We start from the raw sequence: 23041 nt of genomic DNA on the forward strand, positions 1-23041 counted from the left end.
GACATTTTGTCAACACACCGTTGACATGCAAACAAGAAGTGGTCTGTTGGGCGGAAGGCAGCGTAGAGGTTAGGAGAGTTGTAACCGAAAGGTCGCTGGTTAAAACCCAGAGCAGACTAATAATTATTATTGTCGTATTTCCCATAATCTAATTTAGCGTCCGTAAAATATATTTCCCTGCTGTTAACGACGGTGTAACAACGCAGCAGAGTTGGGCTTTTTCTCGAAAGGATTACACTTTGGCCCGCCCACTCAAATATTCAGAGCAATGTTGCTACAGTAGCAGCCTATGCCCCTGATACCTGATGCTGCAGTGTTACGGATCACCGTGTCTATTATCTTGATAGAAAAACAAGTCAGTGGCTGATATCAGTTGACTCGATGAGCGTAATATTTTGGTTATAGTAGGCTGTATCTTGAAACGTGCACACTGTCATTCAAAGTGCGAAGAGCAATGGTCGGGATCACGGGCGCTTTGCAATGTAAGTCACTAACCTATCGATGTTTTATTGTTGTAAAATACATGGTAAACGGTTTTTGTGACCATTTCGAAAGTTATTATTATTTTGACATTATCATATGGCTATTTGTTTGGATGAGATGCGCTGCTATAAATAAAAGGGACAGCGTCAAATAGCTACTGGTCGCGCGCGCTCAGGAAAGGACTCAAAAATGCGGAAACGGTTTGCATGGAAGGCTAGTTGATGTTCCCCATAATATATCCACAACAGTAGACGTGTCTTTTGTCCTGGGTATTTCGTTGCCTAGTGTAATGTTATGACGTTTAGTAGGCAGACATTTTTTATTTGACCTCAATAATTTGACAGAGTGCAAACATTCAATGGGACATTCACACATAGCCCAAGCAGGCCTACATCAAGAAAATATAATTATGTTCACAGTCAATTAAAATGTGTCTCATTATAAATACTATTTTTTTGCATTACCTTTGTTAACGTTAGATTATTATATTAGTAACCTAACTGTAGGCTATAATAACATGCATATAATGATGCTGTGAGCTTTGCCCTTGTACAGCTGGTAATATCCTGATATTATGCTGCGAAGGCCGTCACTCTAAATGTGCCTTTTCAGTGGATGATTTGGAATTAGTCCACCAGGCAAAGTTTTGCACCATCTGGAGCTTTACAGCTTTTCAAGACAATAACACCAGGCGGTCTAAAGACTGCCAATAGAGAACTCCCACTTGTCTACTTAGCCTGTGGGACAAAGGCACAGTCATGCAATGCAAGTGGGGTCGCCAGACCTAGCCACAGCCTCAAGGCACAACTGTATTCGTGTGTTTGACCCGGGAGAAATAATTCGTCTCCCTTTTGTCCCAATGTCGGAATAACAAACGATGGCTCGACAAAGACGAGACAGTAGTCCTTATGATGAAACATAGTTTGTTACAGTAACCAGCAGAGAGCAGCAGAGCTCCTCTGGCATCCATGATGGAACTGTAATCGTGATTGATCTTCCGTTTTATGGTTCTGAATGTTCTTGGATTTTGGTCCAAAAATGTTGACCTGAACGAATACATGTTGAAATACAGCTAGTTTTAATGTAGTTGTTTTTTCAATGGTATAATTTGAATAGTTTTACAGTATGGAGAAGGGAGTGTGGCGCATCGGTTGTCTTGCTAGGAGATAGTGTGCAAGGACATAGTTGTGCGATGACAGACGTGCCAAAGAGAACACAACATCGCTCACGTTCTTTCTCAATCACTGGTTTGTCCCTTGATTCAATTAAATCCACTTGAAAACATGTGGGCAAGTTGGACACAACTACAAATTTCCCCATTTTCCATAATTTTTTCTCTTTTTTTGTGATTCCATTCCCCTGACTTTTTAAAGGGAAATAAATGAATTACAAAAGGGTCCTGCAGGTTTGCATTAGGCTCCTAATTGGTTTTGGCTTGAGTGGCTCCTCCGGGTTGCCAGATCTGGCGCCTTTATGTTGTGTTGTCATGTGGGAGAATTTCCCTGGCACTGTGGAGAGAGAGGTGCCTGTAGCTGGGAGTGAGTCAGCCCAGCATCCTCATCCCCTCTCATCGCCTCTCATGTACGGCTCTCTCTGGTCTCTGAGTGGGTCTTTTCCACCAGTAACACCTGTTAATGCTTTACTGGGCCCCATGGCGCTTCTCTCATCCAGCTCCGTAGTCAGGCCCATCAGATTGGAGGTTTGCTCTAAGCCTGGCCCCCATTAATAACTATCAGAGGATGAATCTGAGTTTGATTCAGAAACGCAGATGATTTGAGTGAAGTGGAGCAGTGTGGAATTGAATAGTTTTTTTTTGTTGAGGTGAACTAAGTTTGACTCATCACTGATTGGTGATTACATTTTGTGTGCACAGGCAGATCATACATAGTCATTTATAAAGTGTGGTTATGAATGGAAACAACTTGAGCAGACTTTCATGCTTGGTGTGGAGTTAGATCTGGGTGCCTCGCTTTTCCGTGACCTCATCAATTAGAGCCACAATAAAAACAATCGCAAAAATATTCTGTTCCCAAGTCTTCTATTCATTAATGAGGGTCATAAACTACTAAAATATCAACTCCAAAAGTCTAAATGAAAACCGACCTTTTACTCTAATAAATCAGTCTATTCCCTTTGGTGAGAGGAAATCACAAACATCCATCTCTCCTATCCATTTAGAAGTCTACCCTAAATCTCCTCCACAAGGGTTAACACGAGTCAGAACCCAGCAACCCAGAGTTTATATGTTAGAATCTCTTCATGGATAACTTTAGCATTTTCGCTACTTTACAACTACTTAGCATGTTATTTAACCCTTCCCCTAATCTTAACCCTTTAACCTAACTCCTAAACCTTTTAACTACTTAGCTAGCATGTTAACTAGTCCTAACCTTAACCTGTAACCTAACACTAACCTTAAACCCTAACCTTAACTCCTAGCCTCGCTAAAGTTAGCCACCTAGCTAGCCTATCTAACGTTAACCACAACAAATTGGAGTTTGTGTAATGTACACGAATGCATTATGAAGGAAGAAAATTGTGTAATGAAAATGGTGTTTTACACACAAAAAGTGAACTTTTTCGTGTGCCTGTCACAAATTTTGAATAAGCAATTTGTGTCTATTTCACAATAAGCTGTGATAGTGTGTTGCGAGCCACTGACTCAATAAATCTCCCTTGACAGGCCCTGTCATGTAGGAGTGTTTTTGTGAGCTAGTCGCCGTCCGTCCTTATTCCACATACCCCTATTATTTCAGCCTGTGAGGCAACCTGAAACGAAGGAGAGAGAGGGAGAGAGACAGAAAAGTGACAGAGAGAGACGGAGGGAGGAAGAAAAAAAGGGAGAGGAACTGATTAACTGTCAGGAGAATGTGAGGCTAATTGACGCCAGGTTCGCACAGCTGTTTCTTGTTGCTGCGCACTGCACGGACCGGGTGGGAGGATTGGATCCAGATGTGGGCCCTGCTCTTCGGATCGCCCGCCAATAACAATCCTCTGGAATGCCAGTCTACAGGAGACAAAACCTATTAGTGGGCCTGGGGCGTGCTCCGCTACGTTCCTCTCTCCATCTCAACCCCTTTTTTGTGGACGGTCAAGACTATCACTTCTTAGAGGCTCTTTGTTATGCTGTTGAGTTGACTACAGGGCTCAGTATGCAGAACTGTCATTTTGTTTGACTAACTAGCCTCATAATGTTGGTACTGTGTCATTGTATCTGCATTACACGTTGATATCATATGACACATTTAAGGCTTGAAACCAGCTATGGGGTTCAAAATGTGTTTAGCATATTTCAGAGGGCTTTTGAAAGTCCCCCAAAATGGATTAATACCTTTGTGTCCTGCTGTGAAAAGTGTTTCTTTCAAAACCTTCATTGAAAATGCATGTATCCTTTCTACCCCTCTGTGTTGGCGGGCATTCGACTGGTGGGACGTGGGGGCCTTATTGTCTGCGGGAATTTATTAAGTCTCCTACTTTAAGCAGAGAACATTGACAGGGAACAAAAGTACTAATCACCCAGTAGTAAATTAGAGCGGTCACACTGGAAAAGATAAGTGAAAGGACCGTATCACCACATTATGCTTTTTTAATACCCGTTCTTCCCTCCTCCAGTTCAGACAAAGCCTCGTTAGGATTGGTTCCCCCTATTCTCCACAGCTTTCGGGATATTCTACCCCTCTCACCCTCTTTCTTTCGCACTCTCTCTCCTGGTCAATGGGGATGGGGAGTCCAGCTGCAGTGGGCTTGTCAGCACCCAGAGGAGAGTTCAAATCTATGCCTGTATGAGTTTCCCATTGAAGACTGATAGCACAATATGGACTGGCTTTCAAATGAGAAACTCAGTTGTCAGTTATTTTGGGAGCCTCCCCAAAAAAAGACTTCTCAGAATTTCCCCCCAAACCTTTCAAGAGTTAGGACATCTTTCAAATGCAAACCTTCTCTCGCAAGGCATTCTTTACATTGTCATAACTGTTTACATTCTTTACATTGTCATAACTGTTTACATTCTTTACATTGTCATAACTGTTTACATTCTTTACATTGTCATAACTGTTTACATTCTTTACATTGTCATAACTGTTTACATTCTTTACATTGTCATAACTGTTTACATTCTTTACATTGTCATAACTGTTTACATTCTTTACATTGTCATAACTGTTTACATTCTTTACCCTGACATGACATAACCGTGACGTGACACATAATCGGCTGTTTAAAACAATGTGTAAAACTGTCCCAAGTCTGTCTCGTTGTATGCTTTAGCGCATGTGTCATGTGTCACGTGTAAGGTCTCTAATTAGTAAGGAGCTCCCCTCACCTGATTGTCTAGGTCTTAATTGAAAGGAAAAACCAGCAGACACCTAGGTCCTCCATGGAAGGAGTTTGACACTCCTGCTTTAGCGATAACATTTTTTCTGGCTAACCAGCGGACCTAAATCACGGATGATGGACGGTTCAGACAAAGTCTTCCCATGTGTCTGTTGTACGAGCGCTTTATTCCTCCTGATGCTACCTCATCAAACTGCACCCCATTTATCACAGCTATGGTTCCAGTCCTGCTGAGCTTCAGCGTCACCCATGGAAGGGGGTCTGTTCAGGATCTGTAGTCATAAAGTGCTGATCTTGGATCAGTTTTGCCTTTTAAAATCATCGGCTGAGTACAATTATTAGCGTCAGGGGGAACCTGATTCTAGATCAGCACTTCCACTCTGAGATGCTTTATGAAAAGGGGCCCAGTTGTAGTGAAATGAAACCCTGTTGTCATTCCGTTATTCCCCTATCTCCAACTTTCCAGACACTATTCAACAATGCTTGCTCTTTTTTTTGGAATGTGATCTCATCAGCAGACCTGTACCATGATGTTCATGTGTCTTTCCTTTGGTGGTATCTTTTGCTTGTTGGCTTTGTGTCTTGTGACATCAGAGGATCAGTGGTGTTATTATGCCCTTAGTTTGAAATAACCATCAAGGAGAGGGCCAACCCTAACGCTATTATGCCCTTAGTTTGCCTCTTGTGGCCACAAAGCCGAGGCAGGTGGTCTCATCATCCTTAGTGTGTGGGGATGTTTTGTGGAGAGACAGCTTTGTTTTGTTTAATTCGCTTTGTTGGTTTTTGTCATTGTTGTTTTGTTTAGAGAGAGAGAGCGAGAGAGAGACTTGTATCAGTTTTAGACAACAACAACAAAGAGAAACACACAACTTGTCTGTTTGTTTTGTTAGTGTGAGAGTCTCTCACATACACACACACACACACACACACACACACACACACACACACACACACACACACACAGAAACACACCTTCCGGGGGAGCGCACTTCTGACAAGTCTAAACATCCCTGCGGCTGAACCCTGAGTAAGGCAAAGGCATGCCCATGTGTGTCTGCCCGGATTCCTCAGAGTTCTTATCCAGCTGAGCTTGTAAAACCTTCTTCGCACTGGCAAGTGATTCAAATCACATTTTTTGCATATCCGATTCGAATCTGATCTTTTTCCTGCAGTCTGAACAGCCAAAAAGCACATGGAATCGGATATATTATGCCACATTACGCCACATGATTCCTCAAATCAAATTCTATTTGTCACATGCATTGAATACAGGTGTATACCTTACCGTGAAACGCTTACTTACGAGTCCTTTGTGGGAGGTTCTAAATCAGATAATAACTGATTCCTCGCCATGTGTCTGAACGGTCAAATCGTATTTATTTAGTTTGTAGACTGTTATTTGGCATATCTTGTTACTTGTCAAACTGTCAACAGAGTAGTAAGAACATGTTTAGCTAATTAGCTTGATAATTGTTTACAAACAAATGTGTTAGAAATCTGAACAGCTACCTAGCTAGCTACTCTGCTGACAGTTTTACAGGTACATGATTAGCTTGTTAATTGTTAAACAAATGAGTGAATGTGTTAGAAATCTGAACAGCTACCTAGCTAGCTAGTTGCCTGCCTTGGCCAAAATGACTTGTTTTGAAAGTTGAATCATCTTTATCCTTTGAGGCTTTAAAAGTTTTCCTACACTATGATTTTGAACAGAAACTGGGAAACATCCATGACAGGCGTTGTTAGCATGCTACACAACAACTTTGGAGTGAGAGGAAGCAGGAGCACCACCACCAATCAGCCTACACCACTGTACACACCCGTTGTTACTATGACAACTAGCATAGCCATGTCAGCAAATGACTGCTGTCTGAACACACACATCCGATTCGGTCACTTGTAACTTGCTGTTTGGACAATCAGTAGTCCAAAACGGATTTGAAAAACAAAACTGATTTGATTTTTTGATTGAGCGCTTCACAAATCCCCCAGCAGGCTCTGTCTCTGCCTGGTCAGGTGTTCCCAACGCTGCTCTCCAGATGAGCCACCTGCAAAACACAGGTGTGGCCGTCGCTAGACAATAGCACAACACAGCTGCTCTTGCCAGGAGGATAACGAGAAGGTTATAATAGGATCAACTGCAGGTAGAGGAAGGAACACACACGCACGGTCACAGTAACCGTACACCCTGATGAGATGAGGTCTCTGGCTGGCCATGACAAAGTGCGTCTTTGAGTCGAAACGACGAGGACTTTCCCGGGCCACCGTGTTGATGTATGTTTAATTTCACCTGCCTATTGTTACGTCTCTGACATGACAGAAAAAGTACAGTTCATTGTGGGTCAGAAAGTGGCACTATTGTCAGGTCCTTCCTGTAAGCACAACGGGCGACACAACCAACCACCACCATGGAATGAAAATCAGGTTAAACCATTTAATAGGAAGAGAAATGCAGTTTGGGATCTTACTTTTTTTGTTTCTTTCTACTCTCACCTGTCCTACTGCTCAGACATGCCTCTTGTGAAATGTCTGCTCTCTTTAAAATCTGTTTTACAAGGTGACTGTTAAGTATACTGGACAAAAATATAAATGCAACATGCAACAATTTCAAAGATTTTGCTGAGTTACAATTCATATAAGGAAATCAGTCAATTGAAATAAATAAATTAGGCCCAAATCTATGGATTTCACATGACTGGGCCGGGCGGGGAACCAGGCCCAGCCACTGGGGAACCAGGCCCAGCCACTGGGGAACCAGGCCCACCCACTGGGGAACCAGGCCCAGCCAATGAGAATGAGTTTTCCCCCATAAAAAATACTCCTCAGAACCCACCCTCCCCCCGCAGGTGAAGAAGCCGGATGTGGAGGTGCTTACACGTGGTCTGCGGTTTGGAGGCTGGTTGAACATACTGACAAATTCTATAAAACGACATTGGAGGTGATTTATGGTAGAGATATGAACATTAAATTCTCTAGCAACAGCTCTGGTGTACATTCCTGCAGTCAGAATGCCAATCGCACGCTTCCAAAACTTGAGACACATGTGGCTTTGTGTTATGTGACAAAACACCACCTTTTAGAGTGGCCTTTTAGAGTCCCCAGCACAAGGTGTGTCTGTGTAATGATCCTGCTTTTTAAATCAGCTTCTTGATATGCCAGTCCTGTCAGGTGGATAGATTTTCTTGACAAAGGATAAATTGCTTACTAACAGAGATGTAAACGAATAAACGTGTGCACAAAATGTAAAAGAAATACATTTTTGTGCATATGGAAAATTTCAAGGACCTTTTTATTTCAGCCCATGAAACATTGGACCAACACTTTACATGTTCTGTTTATATTTTTGTTCAATGTACATTAATGCACTATGTTTATGTTAATCATGGACTTCAAATGGATTACAGTATATATTGCATGTTTCGGCTATAAGAAGATAAGAATGCCGTATGCATATTGCATATGGTATATGTTACTATGCTATACTATATTTTAAAAAAGGCTTCAGGCATGCGTACTGTAGGTATGAAAACAACAGTAGGGCCATAGAAAGCCGACTGTCGGTCTGGCATGTTTGTGCTTCTAATCAGTAGTTTAGAACTCATGTTTGCTGAAAATGTTCTACGGTTGGCAGAGGAGGACAAACTTCAGACAAGCTCTTACTGCATGGTGCATTTAGTGATTATAATACTGTAAGTGGGAGCATGTAAGGCTTTAACTATATATGCCATGGATAGCTCAGTAGGTTTATCTGGTGCTCGGTTTAAATGGAGAGAGAAGGTGGTTATTGAATATCGTTTAACAGAGTTATTGGAGAAAAGGTTTGGAGTTGGTCTGTGCACTTGGCCTTCCTCTGTGGAAACTTCAGGAAGATGCAGCCAAGTGAGCGTGTGACCCACCTCTCGTAAATTCTATGCGCGTGCACACGCACACATATACACACACACATGCGCTCTCTTTCATATACACACACACATCAACACACACATACACATCAACACACACGCACACACATGCGCTCTCTTTCATACACATACACACACATATACACACACATACACATACACAAATGCACTCTCTCTTTCTCTTTCACCACCACACACACATCAACATACACACACATCAACACATACATACACAATGCACACACAGTCCTCCCCTTCTCCAACCCAAAGTGTAACAAGAGATCTGACGTTTTTCCATGGGTGAGTAGGCGGGTCAGGCCTTACTTAAACTAATCGCTCCCAGCAGTGTTGAACAGCCAGACACTCTGGAGCCGTGGGCTGAGGTTTTGGAATGCCACTGCCGGCTCAATGCATGCCTTTCATCGAGAGTGAGGGAGAGAGAGAGGGAATGAGAAGGGGGGGAGTGAGAGAGAGAGGGAATGAGAAGGGGGAGAGGGAATGAGAAGGGGGGAGAGGGAATGAGAAGGGGGAGAGAGAGAGAGAGAGGGAATGAGAAGGGGGGAGAGGGAATGAGAAGGGGGGAGAGAGAGGGAATGAGAAGGGGGATGAGGGAGAGAGAGGGAATAAGAAGGGGGTGAGGGAGAGAGAGAGGGAATGAGAAGGGGGATGAGGGAGAGAGAGAGGGAATGAGAAGGGGGTGAGGGAGAGAGAGGGAATGAGAAGAGGGGGGAATGAGAAGGGGGATGAGGGAGAGAGAAGGGGGATGAGGGAGAGACAGAGGGAATGAGGGAGAGAGAGGGAATGAGAAGGGGGATGAGGGAGAGAGAGGGAATAAGAAGGGGGATGAGGGAGAGAGAGAAGGAATGAGACCGGGGGGTGAGGGAATAAGAAGGGGGATGAGGGAGAGAGAGAAGGAATGAGACCAGGGGGATGAGGGAGAAAGAGGGAATAAGAAGGGGGATGAGGGAGAGACAGAGGGAATGAGGGAGAGAGAGGGAATGAGAAGGGGGATGAGGGAGAGAGAGGGAATAAGAAGGGGGATGAGGGAGAGAGAGAAGGAATGAGACCGGGGGTGAGGGAATAAGAAGGGGGATGAGGGAGAGAGAGAAGGAATGAGACCAGGGGGATGAGGGAGAGAGAGGGAATAAGAAGGGGGCGAGGGAGAGAGAGAGGGAATAAGAAGGGGGATGAGGGAGAGAGAGAGGGAATGAGAAGGGGGTGAGGGAGAGAGAGAGTGAATGAGAAGGGGGATGAGGGAGAGAGAGAGGGAATAAGAAGGGGGTGAGGGAGAGAGAGAGAGGGAATGAGAAGGGGGATGAGGGAGAGAGAGGGAATGAGAAGGGGGATGAGGGAGAGAGAGGGAATGAGCAGGGGGAGAGAGAGGGAATGAGAAGGGGGAGAGAGAGGAAATGAGAAGAGGGGGAGAGAGGGAATGAGAAGGGGGGTGAGGGAGAGAGAGAGGGATTGAGAAGGGGGATGAGGGAGAGAGAGGGAATGAGAAGGGGGATGAGGGAGAGAGAGGGAATAAGAAGGGGGATGAGGGAGAGAGAGGGAATAAGAAGGGGGATGAGGGAAAGACAGAGGGAATGAGGGAGAGAGAAGGGGGATGAGGGAGAGAGGGGGAATAAGAAGGGGGATGAGGGAGAGAGAGAGGGGGAATGAGAAGGGGGATGAGGGAATGAGAAGGGGGATGAGGGAGAGAGAGGGAATAAGAAGGGGGATGAGGGAGAGAGAGAAGGAATGAGACCGGGGGTGACGGAGAGAGAGGGAATAAGAAGGGGGATGAGGGAGAGAGAGAAGGAATGAGACCGGGGGAATGAGGGAGAGAGAGGGAATAAGAAGGGGGCGAGGGAGAGAGAGAGAGGGAATGGGAAGGGGGATGAGGGAGAGAGAGAGGGAATAAGAAGGGGGATGAGGGAGAGAGAGAGGGAATGAGAAGGGGGTGAGGGAGAGAGAGGGAATAAGAAGGGGGTATGAGGGAGAGAGAGAGGGAATGAGAAGGGGGTGAGGGAGAGAGAGAGGGAATAAGAAGGGGGCGAGGGAATGAGAAGGGGGATGAGGGAGAGAGAGAGGGAATAAGAAGGGGGATGAGGGAGAGAGAGGGAATGAGAAGGGGGATGAGGGAGAGAGAGAGGGAATGAGAAGGGGTGAGGGAGAGAGAGGGAATGAGAAGAGGGGGAGAGAGGGAATGAGAAGGGGGATGAGGGGAGAGAGGGGGATGAGGGAGAGAGAGGGAATAAGAAGGGGGATGAGGGAGAGACAGAGGGAATGAGGGAGAGAGGGAATGAGAAGGGGGTGAGGAAGAGAGAGGGAATAAGAAGGGGGATGAGGGAGAGAGAGAAGAAATGAGAAGGGGGTGAGGGAGAGAGAGGGATTGAGAAGGGGGATGAGGGAGAGAGAGGGAATGAGAAGGGGGATGAGGTAGAGAGAGGGAATAAGAAGGGGATGAGGGAGAGAGAGAAGGAATGAGACCGGGGGGTGAGGGAGAGAGAGGGAATAAGAAGGGGGATGAGGGAGAGAAGGAATGAGACCGGGGGATGAGGGAGAGAGAGGGAATAAGAAGGGGGCGAGGGAGAGAGAGAGGGGGAATGAGAAGGGGGATGAGGGAGAGAGAAAAAACTAGGTGACCCATTTGGGTGATATAGGAGGGGTGTCTGAAAAGTAGGGTAGAGGAGTAGCTTGTCGGGGGGTTTGGGGGCGTTTTCGCTCCCTCCACTGCAACATTTGTTTTTATTATCCCCGTGATGAGCTACAAACAAGCCTTTGAGTGAATCAATAGCTTTGAATTGAGTCTTCTTGGGGACGAGGCCTAGAGAGAACACCCCCACCCCAACCGCCCTCCCCATCCATAGGACTTCACATGGCCTGTTCTGATTTGATATCGTTATTGTGCCAAGCATACAGTGAAGGAAATAGTCCCTCACTTTAGCGTGTGACCAGACCACTGCCAAGCAACATATTTATTTTACATTTTTTTCCTTCACCCTAAATGATCCTAGCAGACATGGAGAAAATCATTATGTCTCCTGTCAGGTTGTCCCCACACCAGATGTAATGGAAAAGAGGGCATTAAAAGATCAGACGGGACTCCTGCGGTTTCCTCCTCCGATAAACTAAAGCAGAAGTCGGCAAAGAAAAGTGAAAGAGAAGGGGAGAGTTAGAGAGGGAGAGTTAGAAAGAGACAATGGTTAAGGTGTGAAGTCATCTCTTCGTCTGTCTCTCTACCTCTGTCTATTATTAGCACAGGACAATGGACAGAAAAATAAGCACATTTCCCCCCCCCAAAAAGGCCAGTTCCTCCAGAATGCACACAGAGTCCATTGAGTTCTTTGCAGTAGTGTGGAGGTAGAGAGGAGCTGGAGCAGAGGAGAGCAAAGATGTGTTCCCTTCATAGTGCACTATTCTTGAGAGAAAGAGAGAGACACACACACACAACGATTAAGGTGCATTGTGCCTTCATTGATTCCAAGGGAACCCCTGTGGCCTGAGATATGGTGGGTGGGAGGCAAGCCAAGGAGTGATCTGTTTTGGCTGGTTCCCAAGCCTGTGAATGTTCAAAGACATGCTTGGCCTTCAAGAGACAATAAAACACACACACACACTCTCTTGCGTCTACTTGAACCAAGGTCGGGGGGGATCGGTGCTTTACGGCTGGAGAAAAATTCACTTACCAGCATCTGTGTTTTTGTTTACTTCCTGCATGGAGCCCTATTCTCATGTTGTTAGCATGTTGGCTAGCGTCAACATATTTGCGCAGCATTAGCAGTCATTATTGCAAATGAAGGTAATGAATGTTTTCAGTTATTTTAAATGTATTTACTAACGTAAGACTCAAGCTGCCTCAAAGGCTTTTTCTCATTTGGTAAAAATGTCGTCCTCCTCCTTGACCCGGAAACCAATAAGTAGTAGAGTGGTCGAGGAGGATTTAAATTTGTTAGTAGGCAAATAGAAGACGGTCCTCCCCTCCCCAATAGCCTCCTTTTGGTGAGGAAGTACAAGTGTATGCTACTTGAGTACTTCACGGAAGAGTTTTGAAATCGGTAGGGCCCCATTTAGTCAACTGGTCGATAGGCTGTTGGTCGACTGAGATGTCGATAGGCTGTTGGTCGACTGAGATGTTTATAGTCGAGCAGTGGCAAATATATATTAAAAACTGTATGGCACACAAGACACCTGTCTGATTCACACCTGTCTCAGTGAACTAATCCATCCCTAAAGCCAACACCTCATTTGGCCGCCTTTCGTTCCAGTTCTCTGCTGCCTGTGACTGGAACGAATTGCAAAAATCGCTGAAGTTGGAGACTTTTATCTCCCTCACCAACTTCAAACATCTGCTATCTGAGCTGCTAACCGATCGCTGCAGCTGTACATAGTCTATCGGTAAATAGCCCACCCATTTTTACCTACCTCATCCCCATACTGTTTTTATTTATTTACTTTTCTGCTCTTTTGCACACCAATATCTCTACCTGTACATGACCATCTGATCATTTATCACTCCAGTGTTAATCTGCAAAATTGTAATTATTCGCCTACCTCCTCATGCCTTTTGCACACAATGTATATAGACTCCCTTTTTTTCTACTGTGTTATTGACTTGTTAATTGTTTACTCCATGTGTAACTCTGTGTTGTCTGTTCACACTGCTATGCTTTATCTTGGCCAGGTCGCAGTTGCAAATGATAACTTGTTCTCAACTAGCCTACCTGGTTAAATAAAGGTGAAATAAAAAAATAAAAAATAAAAAAATTGTGGAGGCTGCGGGGGTGGCACACCAGTATCACCAGTAGTACATTTACCGTTCATTCCCATGATTTCTCATCTACAATGTTTGTTTGGTTACGGTATTTTCTGTTAATGTATTCAATATATTATTACAGTCTTACCATTGTCATTGTAGGAGTGGGCACGTTGTTTGCAGAGCGCACAACCTAGGCTAAAATACATATTTACGAATAGACAACTCTCGGTCGACAAATCTTTTTTTTAGTCAGGGACGGCCCTGCCACACACAAAGCATGCAAACATTTAAAAAACAACATGCTTTTTACTATATAATGCCTTGCATAACTAGCTAAATTAGTTTCTATCACTTTGTACACTTATTTTGGGAGTCCACCCTGTAAACGTAATTTGCATGATTGGAGGAGAGTCTCATTTCATACGAGCAGATTTTCAGCCACTTTCCCTCTCCTTGCCGCCTCTCCTCGATTACCAGAGAGGGCACTGGAGTTGAGCAAATCCAATTGACTAAAGGCTGTAGTTTTCTGTCTGTTTCTTTACTTCCTGAGTAGGCTTCCATGTTTGTCTGTCATTAGCTTGTTTGCTAAGTATTAGCAGTCATTTTGCCATTATCACCAGTGAAATTCGCAGTAAATGCTGCTGCCTCCCTCCCTGCTTGCTTCGCAAACATTCGTCACCTAAAACTTTCTCAAATGGCTTCGTATGCTAATGCAGCCCAACATTTGACCTAAGCCGTCAGAGATGTAAGCCAAACGTAGCGCTAAGGCTAATACTTTAGCCGTTGCATTCAGATCATGCGTGCGTTGCCGTAGCAATAATGGGGCTCCTGTTGCGTTGTGGTGGTTGGTGGCTTTCTCTGCACAGAGAAGAGGGGGCCCACAGCACCGCCGGGCTCGACCCAGCTGTATTGCCCTCTGGGGCTTGTTAAAAAAGCCTGTAGATAATTCCCATTTCAGAAACGAAGCTCTTTTACCCCAGCCCCCTTTGAGATGGAGCCTCCCATCAGCAGCCACCACAGCCATTCATGGGGCATTGGAGCCACCACAAGGCTGCATGGCCACCTTTTGTGATGATAATGTCACCTTTCAGTAGTCAACTCAGCTGACCGGGGGCCTCTGTGTTTTCCTAGCACAAGCTGGTGTGTGTAAAGGCTTTTGGGTTCGCTCCAAGAGGGGAGCAGTTTGTGCCTGGGTCTTTTGCTGAAGAAGAATGTTTTTTGAGACCACATGACATGCACTATCCCTGTCAGAGTAGGCTACCGTTGGCACTATTCAATGTCAATGTACTGTAGAGGGTAATGATTGCATCTGAGAGTTGGTTACCCAAAATACGTTATCACTTACCGAGGTGTGACCACACTTTGGTTGAGGCTGTGTGTGAACACACACACTCTTTGGCCCAGCACAGCTGCATTCATTGAAAACGTAGCTATATCATTTGAGCTCATTGTGGACTCAAGGCCACCACCATCCCCCTATTGTGTTATTGACTTTACATTTGTTTATGTGTAACTCTGTGTTGTTGTTTTTGTCGCACTGCTTTGCTTTATCTTGGCCAGGTCGCAGTTGTAAATGAGAACTTGTTCTCAACTGGCCTACCTGGTTAAATAAAGGTTAAATTAAAAATATATAATTTTAAAAAATTGCCTTCGCTCGACACAACAAACCATCCAACACAAGGCAAATTGAGTAATTGAGTGAGGTAATGATGTTATGTTTCTCTCTCCTTCTGACCCTCCAACGTCCATACTCCTAGTTCCTCCAAGCTGTGGACTGGAGGAGAGTGCTGGTGCTGTCGTTTAAGCTGTTTATGTTTCTAAAAGTAGATGTTCGGAGAGCGTGTGAACACAACCAGATGCTCAAGGTTCACTGGGATATCTCATTTTGTAGGCAGCTAGCAACGGACCCTTTTCTTTTTCAATCTCGGGCCACACAGCCCAGCACAATGGTTAACAGCTGTGGGAGACTGCATGAAGAAGGAGCTAAAGCAATTCCATACCACATTCAGTGTTGACTTTCCTCATTAAAAAATGATGACATAAGTGTATGCTGTCCTTCACCCCTCTATTATGGGCCAACCATAGATGGTTCACCCAGTGTGGCAGAGAAAACGAAAGGGTAAGAGTGGTTGGTTGGTGTGGGTTATCTGATATGAGGTGCTAGTTAGCGTGGACACACTAACCTGTAGGGCTAGCGAGCGTAGCGTCTGGGTTAGCATCTGCAGAGCACCCGCTGTCAGTGCTGCGCCTCCTGTTCTCCCTACCAAGGCGCTCTGGCCCTCTCTCCCATGGCCAGATGCACTCTTTATCAGTCCAAGGATATCAGCGAAAGCTGTGCTGTGTGTGTGTGTGTGCAACCCGCAGTATCAGCTGAACCTTGGGAATCCATTAGGATGCGTGTGTGTGTCTGTGTGTGTGCTATATCACCTTCTTAATGAACTGCTTGTGTTTTGCTACTGTTTGTTTGTTGTTGTTTTGAGCATGTGTTATTTTAGAGTATCCCTGTCTAGAACTTTGAAAAGCCTTGATTATGTGTACCGTGGTTTGATTATTGTACCGTGGTTTGATTATTGTACCGTGGTTTGATTATGTGTACCGTGGTGTGATTATGTGTACCGTGGTTTGATTATTGTACCGTGGTTTGATTATGTGTACCGTGGTTTGATTATGTGTACCGTGGTTTGATTATTGTACCGTGATGTGATTATGTGTACCGTGGTGTGATTATGTGTACCGTGGTTTGATTATGTGTACCGTGGTGTGATTATTGTACCGTGGTTTGATTATGTGTACCGTGGTTTGATTATTGTACCGTGGTGTGATTATGTGTACCGTGGTTTGATTATGTGCACCGTGGTTTGATTATTGTACCGTGGTGTGATTATGTGTACCGTGGTTTGATTATGTGTACCGTGGTTTGATTATGTGTACCTTGGTGTGATTATGTGTACCGTGGTGTGATTATGTGTACCGTGGTTTGATTATGTGTACCGTGGTGTGATTATGTGTACCGTGGTTTGATTATGTGTACCGTGGTTTGATTATGTGTACCGTGGTTTGATTATGTGTACAGTGGTTTGATTATGTGTACCGTGGTGTGATTATGTGTATCGTGGTGTGATTATGTGTACCGTGGTTTGATTATGTGTACCGTGGTGTGATTATGTGTACCGTGGTTTGATTATGTGTACCGTGGTGTGATTATGTGTACCGTGATGTGATTATGTGTACCGTGGTGTGATTATGTGTACCGTGGTTTGATTATGTGTACCGTGGTTTGATTATGTGTACCGTGGTGTGATTATGTGTACCGTGGTTTGATTATGTGTACCGTGGTGTGATTATTGTACCGTGGTGTGATTATGTGTTCCCGTGGTTTGATTATGTGTACCGTGGTGTGATTATTGTACCGTGGTGTGATTATGTGTTCCCGTGGTTTGATTATGTGTACCGTGGTGTGATTATTGTACCGTGGTTTGATTATGTGTACCGTGATTTGCAAGTTGTCAATTATAAAGCCTAATAATTGACTCACCACTGAATAAAATGGAAATCGGTCATGACAATCTAAAGTCAGCACAAAAAAAAAATATTTTTAGAGGCTTCCATGCCCCAAACATTTTGGTGGAAAGCAAAACCATCCGTCTTTCTCTCTTACTTTTAATTCAGTGAAGCTTGAGGACAAGAGGTTGCATTCAACTCCACACACTGCATTTAATGGTCTACCAGACTGCATTAAGTTGGTAAAACAAAAACAAAAAGGACCACGGAGGGGGTATAAGACATGTTTGAGCCCCACTCTTGAAGGGGTTTAAAAGGAAAGTAATGCCCCCCCCCAAGGAAAGTAATAACCCCTGACCCCCACCCCAGAAGGAAAGTAATAACCCCTGACCCCCCTCCCCAAGGAAAGTAATAACCCCTGACCCCCACCCCAAAAGGAAAGTAATAACCCCCTGACCCCCTCCCCAAGGAAAGTAATAACCCCCTGAACCCCCACCCCAAAAGGAAAGTAATAACCCCTGACCCCCCTCCCCAAGGAAAGTAATAACCCCTGACCCCCCACCCCAAAAGGAAAGTAATAACCCCTGACCCCCCCCAGGAAAGTAATAACCCCTGACCCCCCCCCCACCCCAAAAGGAAAGTAATAACCCCTGACCCCCCTCCCCAAGGAAAGTAATAACCCCTGACCCCCTCCCCAAGGAAAGTAATAACCCCCTGACCCCCCACCCCAAAAGGAAAGTAATAACCACCTGACCCCCCTGTTGGCTCTGTTTAGCCTGTAGGTGCCAGGACAATTAGTTCTGTTTATTACGAAGCCTGTCGGTAAATACACTAAATAGATTAGTGCCGCATTGACTGAGCTCCACGAGGGGGGGGGAGTGGCCTCATCAGTGACATCAGCACAGCAACCTGCCCCTGGAAACAGAGAAGAGAGTGTGTGGGAAAAGGGGGGAGGAGTCAGAGAGAGAGAAAGAGAGGGAGAGAGGTAGAGAGTGAACACACTGTGTGTGTGTGACAGAGAGAGCAGTGTGTGTGTGTGTGTGTGTGTGTGTGTGACAGAGAGAGCAGTGTGTGTGTGAGAGAGAGAGAGAGAGAGAGAGAGAGAGAGAGAGAGAGAGAACAGCAGAGGGAGTACTGGACTGGACTGCCTGGATATCCTCTTCCATCTGGGAGCCATCTGTGTTCCTCTGGCTCTGGGCTCCTCCACACTGGGGCTCACATATGTGGGAACACAAACACATGCCTGACATATGAAGGAGTGGAGAGAGAGACAAAAAACAGAGAAAAGAGAAGGATAAGAAAGCAAAGTCACCACAGCTGAATTAGGACAAGAGCCGACTAATAGGGTGGAGGTAAAACACTTTTTAGTTGTATTTCACATTTTCTCTGTTGCGTGCTCAAGTGATCAGTCTTTTTTTAAATTGTGTGTGTATTTTGTGTGGTTTGTCTAGCCTATTCCTGGCTGTACAGATGGTGCATGATCCCCTCTGTAATCTTCTCCTCATCTCTTTATCCTTGTCTGTTGAGGGAAGACAGGGATGCATATGGCTAACAGTTATCTTAACACTGGAAAACTGTTGCCTTTTGAGATCAATTCTGTCAACTCAGTATTGGAAATGAGTTTGTTGTGGCATTGGGTCTGGTTTTGAATTGGAACATTCACTGACACTGTAAATGTAGGACTACCTACTACTCGAACGTTGCTTCTTAGTTGCTTCTTCCATGTGGAAAAATCTTTTAAGGTTAACAAAATGGATGCTTATATTGAGGTGAGGCTCAAGTTACTATACCGAGTCAGTGAAGGTTAAAGAAGGATATTGCTGTCTTTCATGTTTTCCTTATGCGTTGAAGTTTACCTGGCAACACATTGTTAAGAATAATATCCAGATTATGCTCTTATTGCGAACACTGTGTGACAGCCTCACACTGTTCCATAGTGTACATACCTACTATATTTATGTAAAAGCTATATCTTTTACATGAAGAGCTCTGCTGTTTCAAAGGGGGATGCCTGGGCATGTTTTGAGGTGAGTCGACTCTTCTCTTTGTATTTATGTTTGCTGGGGTGCAGGGGATGGAGAGGGAGAGAGAGAGAGAGAGAGACAGACAGACAGACAGGCAGACAGACAGAGAGAGAGAGAGAGAGAGAGAGAACCTGGCTAGTCTCAGCCAAGTAGAGCAGGACTCCTTGCCTGTCTGGAGAAAGGACTGGGCAGGCTGGAGACAGGGAGTCTCGGGTCTGGAGGCCGGCTGGACATTGTCATACTCCTGACAGCAGGAGCCGTGTGTGTGTGTGTGTGTGTGTGTGTGTGTGTGTGTGACAGAGAGAGATTCTGTTTACTGGTGATTTTTCAACAGTTTCAAAGTAGATTCATTTGTCAAAGTGGTTGATATCGGGGCAGCAGGTAGCCAGGAGGTTAAGAGCGTTGGACCAGTAACCGAAAGGTTGCTGATTCTAAACCCTGAACCAACTAGGTGAAAAATCTGATGTGCCCTTGAGCAAGGCACTAATTGCTCCTGTAAGTCACTCTGGATAAGAGCGTTTACAAAAATGTAAAAAAAAAAATCTATTATGATACAATGCAGTATTTATCTTTAAAATCTACATACATTACATTCTCTTAGCTTGTTATAATTTTTATAATAATTTATCCATTGTTTATAATAGTGATGGGAGAACATTTCCAGCCTTAGTTTACACCAGTTATTAGTGATGAATTGCTGAGATGAATGAGATCAGACTTTCATGAAGTCATTGACACCATTAACCTTTGTCCACTCAGCTTAAATCCTTAGAATCACTGCTCAGAATGCTCCCTTCACACACACAAACACAAACACACAAACACACGCAAGACCCGAGCAGCTGCTTCAATTGTTGCGGAGCAGGAAGCTCTTTATTAGTTCCAGTGACTAGGGCTGTGATATCTGGCCTGGGGGAGGAAGAGGGGTGAGGTGTGTGTGTGTGTGTGGGGGGGGGTCTAATCATGTGATCAGAAGTGGTCCCAATCACAACCATTTGCTCTCTTAACAACTGTTTCTCGCATGTCGTCTGTGTGGTGTGTTAGTGTGTGTGTGTGTGTGTGTGTGTGTGAGAGAGTAATGTGAATATGAGAGTGTACGTTTGTGTGTGTGTGTGTTTGACTGTACGTGAACATGTGTGTGAATGCCCGATTGTAACCCCTCCCCCAACCGTCTTTCTTGTGAGGCAGGGGTCTGGTAGGGTCGGCTCAGGGTAATGTCTTGTGGCCCGGCCTAGTGACCCAGAACTGCATGCCTTTGTTCACTGTACTGGTTTGAATATACTGTATGTGTCTCCCGTCTTGGAGAGGGGATCTCTGGGGAGTTATGTTGCTAAATGGCTCGTTGGGCCCCTGAGAAATGGCCCTTAAGGCGTCTGCATGCTTCCCAGCGAAACAGTTCAGTCGAGTTCCTGCATATATTAGGACAACATTTTGGACTTTGTGATGTTTCTTTTCCAGTTGTTCGGGCACACAAAACAAAATTCTGGAGGCAATGCCAAAGTTCGGAGCCGAAATCTACGCCCCTTCATCGGTGATTGGTCAACAGTAGGGATTCTTCAATATTTGTTCATTCAATGAGAGACAAATCGTTTTCATCAAAATGTCAAAATTAATGACAGATTTCTTGAATTATCTTAGATTCATTCTGACTATTTTGAGGAAGTGTATACAGGCTACGGTGTCTCAAGATGGACAAACAGTATTATTATTGTTTTTCAAGCAAAAGTCCTTTAAGGGAGTATGCGAGCACACTTGTTCAGTTCGGCTAGGCGCCAGCCGAACTTAGGCATGCTGACGCCTTTAGTGTCAGTGGTGATTGGTGAACCCTATAGTCAGTAGTCGTTTGAGTGTAGTGTGTGTGCAGGAGTATAAGAGAAAGTAGTGTGTGTGTGTGTGTGTGTCTGCGTGTGTGCTTCCAGCCTTGGAGGGAGTTTGCTTTCGAGGGAGACACGGTTTTGTCTCTGTTTTTATATTATGTGTGTGTGTGTGTGTGTGTGTGAGTGAGAGGTTGATACCATAGGACTTGATAGTAAATGTGTTTAAGGAGATTGCATTTATTGGTGTGTTCCTTTCCATTTCCATACATGATCTCTATCAAAACCATGATCTCTATCAGAACAATGATCTCTATCAGAACAATGCACAGGGCCTACCCACAGACATCCAGAGGTACCCCCTCTCTCTCTCTCCCTCCCTCCTCTTTCTCTCTCTCCCTTCTCTCTCTCTTTCCCTCCTCTCGCCCTCTTTCTTCCCCCTGCCTCTCTCCCAACCTCTTTACCTCATTCCCTAACTACCTCTCTCTCAATTAAATTTCAATTTGAGGGCTTCTCTCTCTCTCTCTCTCTCTCTCTCAGGTCAGCACGTGCCTCCCCTGCCAGGTTTTTGTTTCACATTCCTCTCTGAGAGTGAGGGATGAGAGAGAGTGGGAAGGGGTGGCCAAGTATGTCATTAATAATGGAGAGCAAACAAACTCCCAGGGGCCTCGGCTGTCCGTTGGCTGTCTATTTTCCTGTCCTAAACCGTGAGTTATGGCCCTGTGACTGACTGTACAGGGAAGGGAGACGCACCGCTTTGAGCCCGGAGCGTCAGTAGTATGGAACATAGAAGACGAATAATACACTCCCCACACACCAAGACACACACAATCATGTACACACACACCTAATGCACATACACTGGACACACACACACACACACACACACACACACACACACACACACACACACACACACACACACACACACACACACACACACACACACACACACACACACACACACACACACACACACACAATCATGTGCACACACACCTAAATGCACACACACTGGACACATACACACACACACACACACACACACACACACACACAATCTTATGCACACAAATGCACCGAAACATGCATACACACACATCCCGAGCACTCATTTTCTACATTGTTTTAAGCACTGCTGGCCCTGCCCTTTGTTGTCCTTATCTGTTTCTCACAGAGCAGTAGGACTGACTAACCCACTGTTATCTGTCTCTCACAGAGCAGTAGGACTGACTAACCCACTGTTATCTGTCTCTCACAGAGCATTAGGACTGACTAACCCACTGGTATCTGTCTCTCACAGAGCAGTAGGACTGACTAACCCACTGTTATCTGTCTCTCACAGAGCATTAGGACTGACTAACCCACTGTTATCTGTCTCTCACAGAGCAGTAGGACTGACTAACCCACTGTTATCTGTCTCTCACAGAGCAGTAGGACTGACTAACCCACTGTTATCTGTCTCTCACAGAGCATTAGGACTGACTAACCCACTGTTATCTGTCTCTCACAGAACAGTAGGACTGACTAACCCACTGTTATCTGTCTCTCACAGAGCATTAGGACTGACTAACCCACTGTTATCTGTCTCACAGAGCAGCAGGACTGACTAACCCACTGTTATCTGTTTCTCACAGAGCATTAGGACTGACTAACCCACTGTTATCTGTTTCTCACAGAGCATTAGGACTGACTAACCCACTGTTATCTGTCTCTCACAGAGCAGTAGGACTGACTAACCCACTGTTATCTGTCTCTCACAGAGCAGTAGGACTGACTAACCCACTGTTATCTGTCTCTCACAGAGCATTAGGACTGCCTAACCCACTGTTATCTGTCTCTCACAGAGCAGTAGGACTGACTAACCCACTGTTATCTGTCTCTCACAGAGCAGTAGGACTGACTAACCCACTGGTATCTGTCTCTCACAGAGCAGTAGGACTGACTAACCCACTGTTATCTGTCTCTCACAGAGCATTAGGACTGCCTAACCCACTGTTATCTGTCTCTCACAGAGCAGTAGGACTGCCTAACCCACTGTTATCTGTCTCTCACAGAGCATTAGGACTGACTAACCCACTGTTATCTGTCTCTCACAGAGCAGTAGGACTGACTAACCCACTGTTATCTGTCTCTCACAGAGCAGTAGGACTGCCTAACCCACTGCTCAGCACCAGTGAATGAGTGCATACATGGGCCTACTCTGGGGCACACCTGGGGCACACATGGCTGGCTGATGCTTATTGC

The 23041-nt window shown here is 45.1% G+C and overlaps 1 protein-coding gene across 1 annotated transcript in view; it reads left to right on the forward strand.

Moving 5' to 3' along the window:
• Nucleotides 1-241: 241 nt before the first annotated feature.
• LOC112255351 (protein CBFA2T2) overlaps nt 242-23041 on the forward strand; it is a 68655-nt gene continuing 45855 nt past the window's right edge. The window contains 1 exon segment of the mRNA XM_042324814.1: nt 242-482. Within this exon segment, the coding sequence (XP_042180748.1) occupies nt 455-482 (28 nt within the window). The 5' untranslated portion in view covers nt 242-454.

The sequence above is a fragment of the Oncorhynchus tshawytscha genome, linkage group LG07 (genome assembly GCF_018296145.1).
Source record: "Oncorhynchus tshawytscha isolate Ot180627B linkage group LG07, Otsh_v2.0, whole genome shotgun sequence".
NCBI lineage: Eukaryota > Metazoa > Chordata > Actinopteri > Salmoniformes > Salmonidae > Oncorhynchus > Oncorhynchus tshawytscha.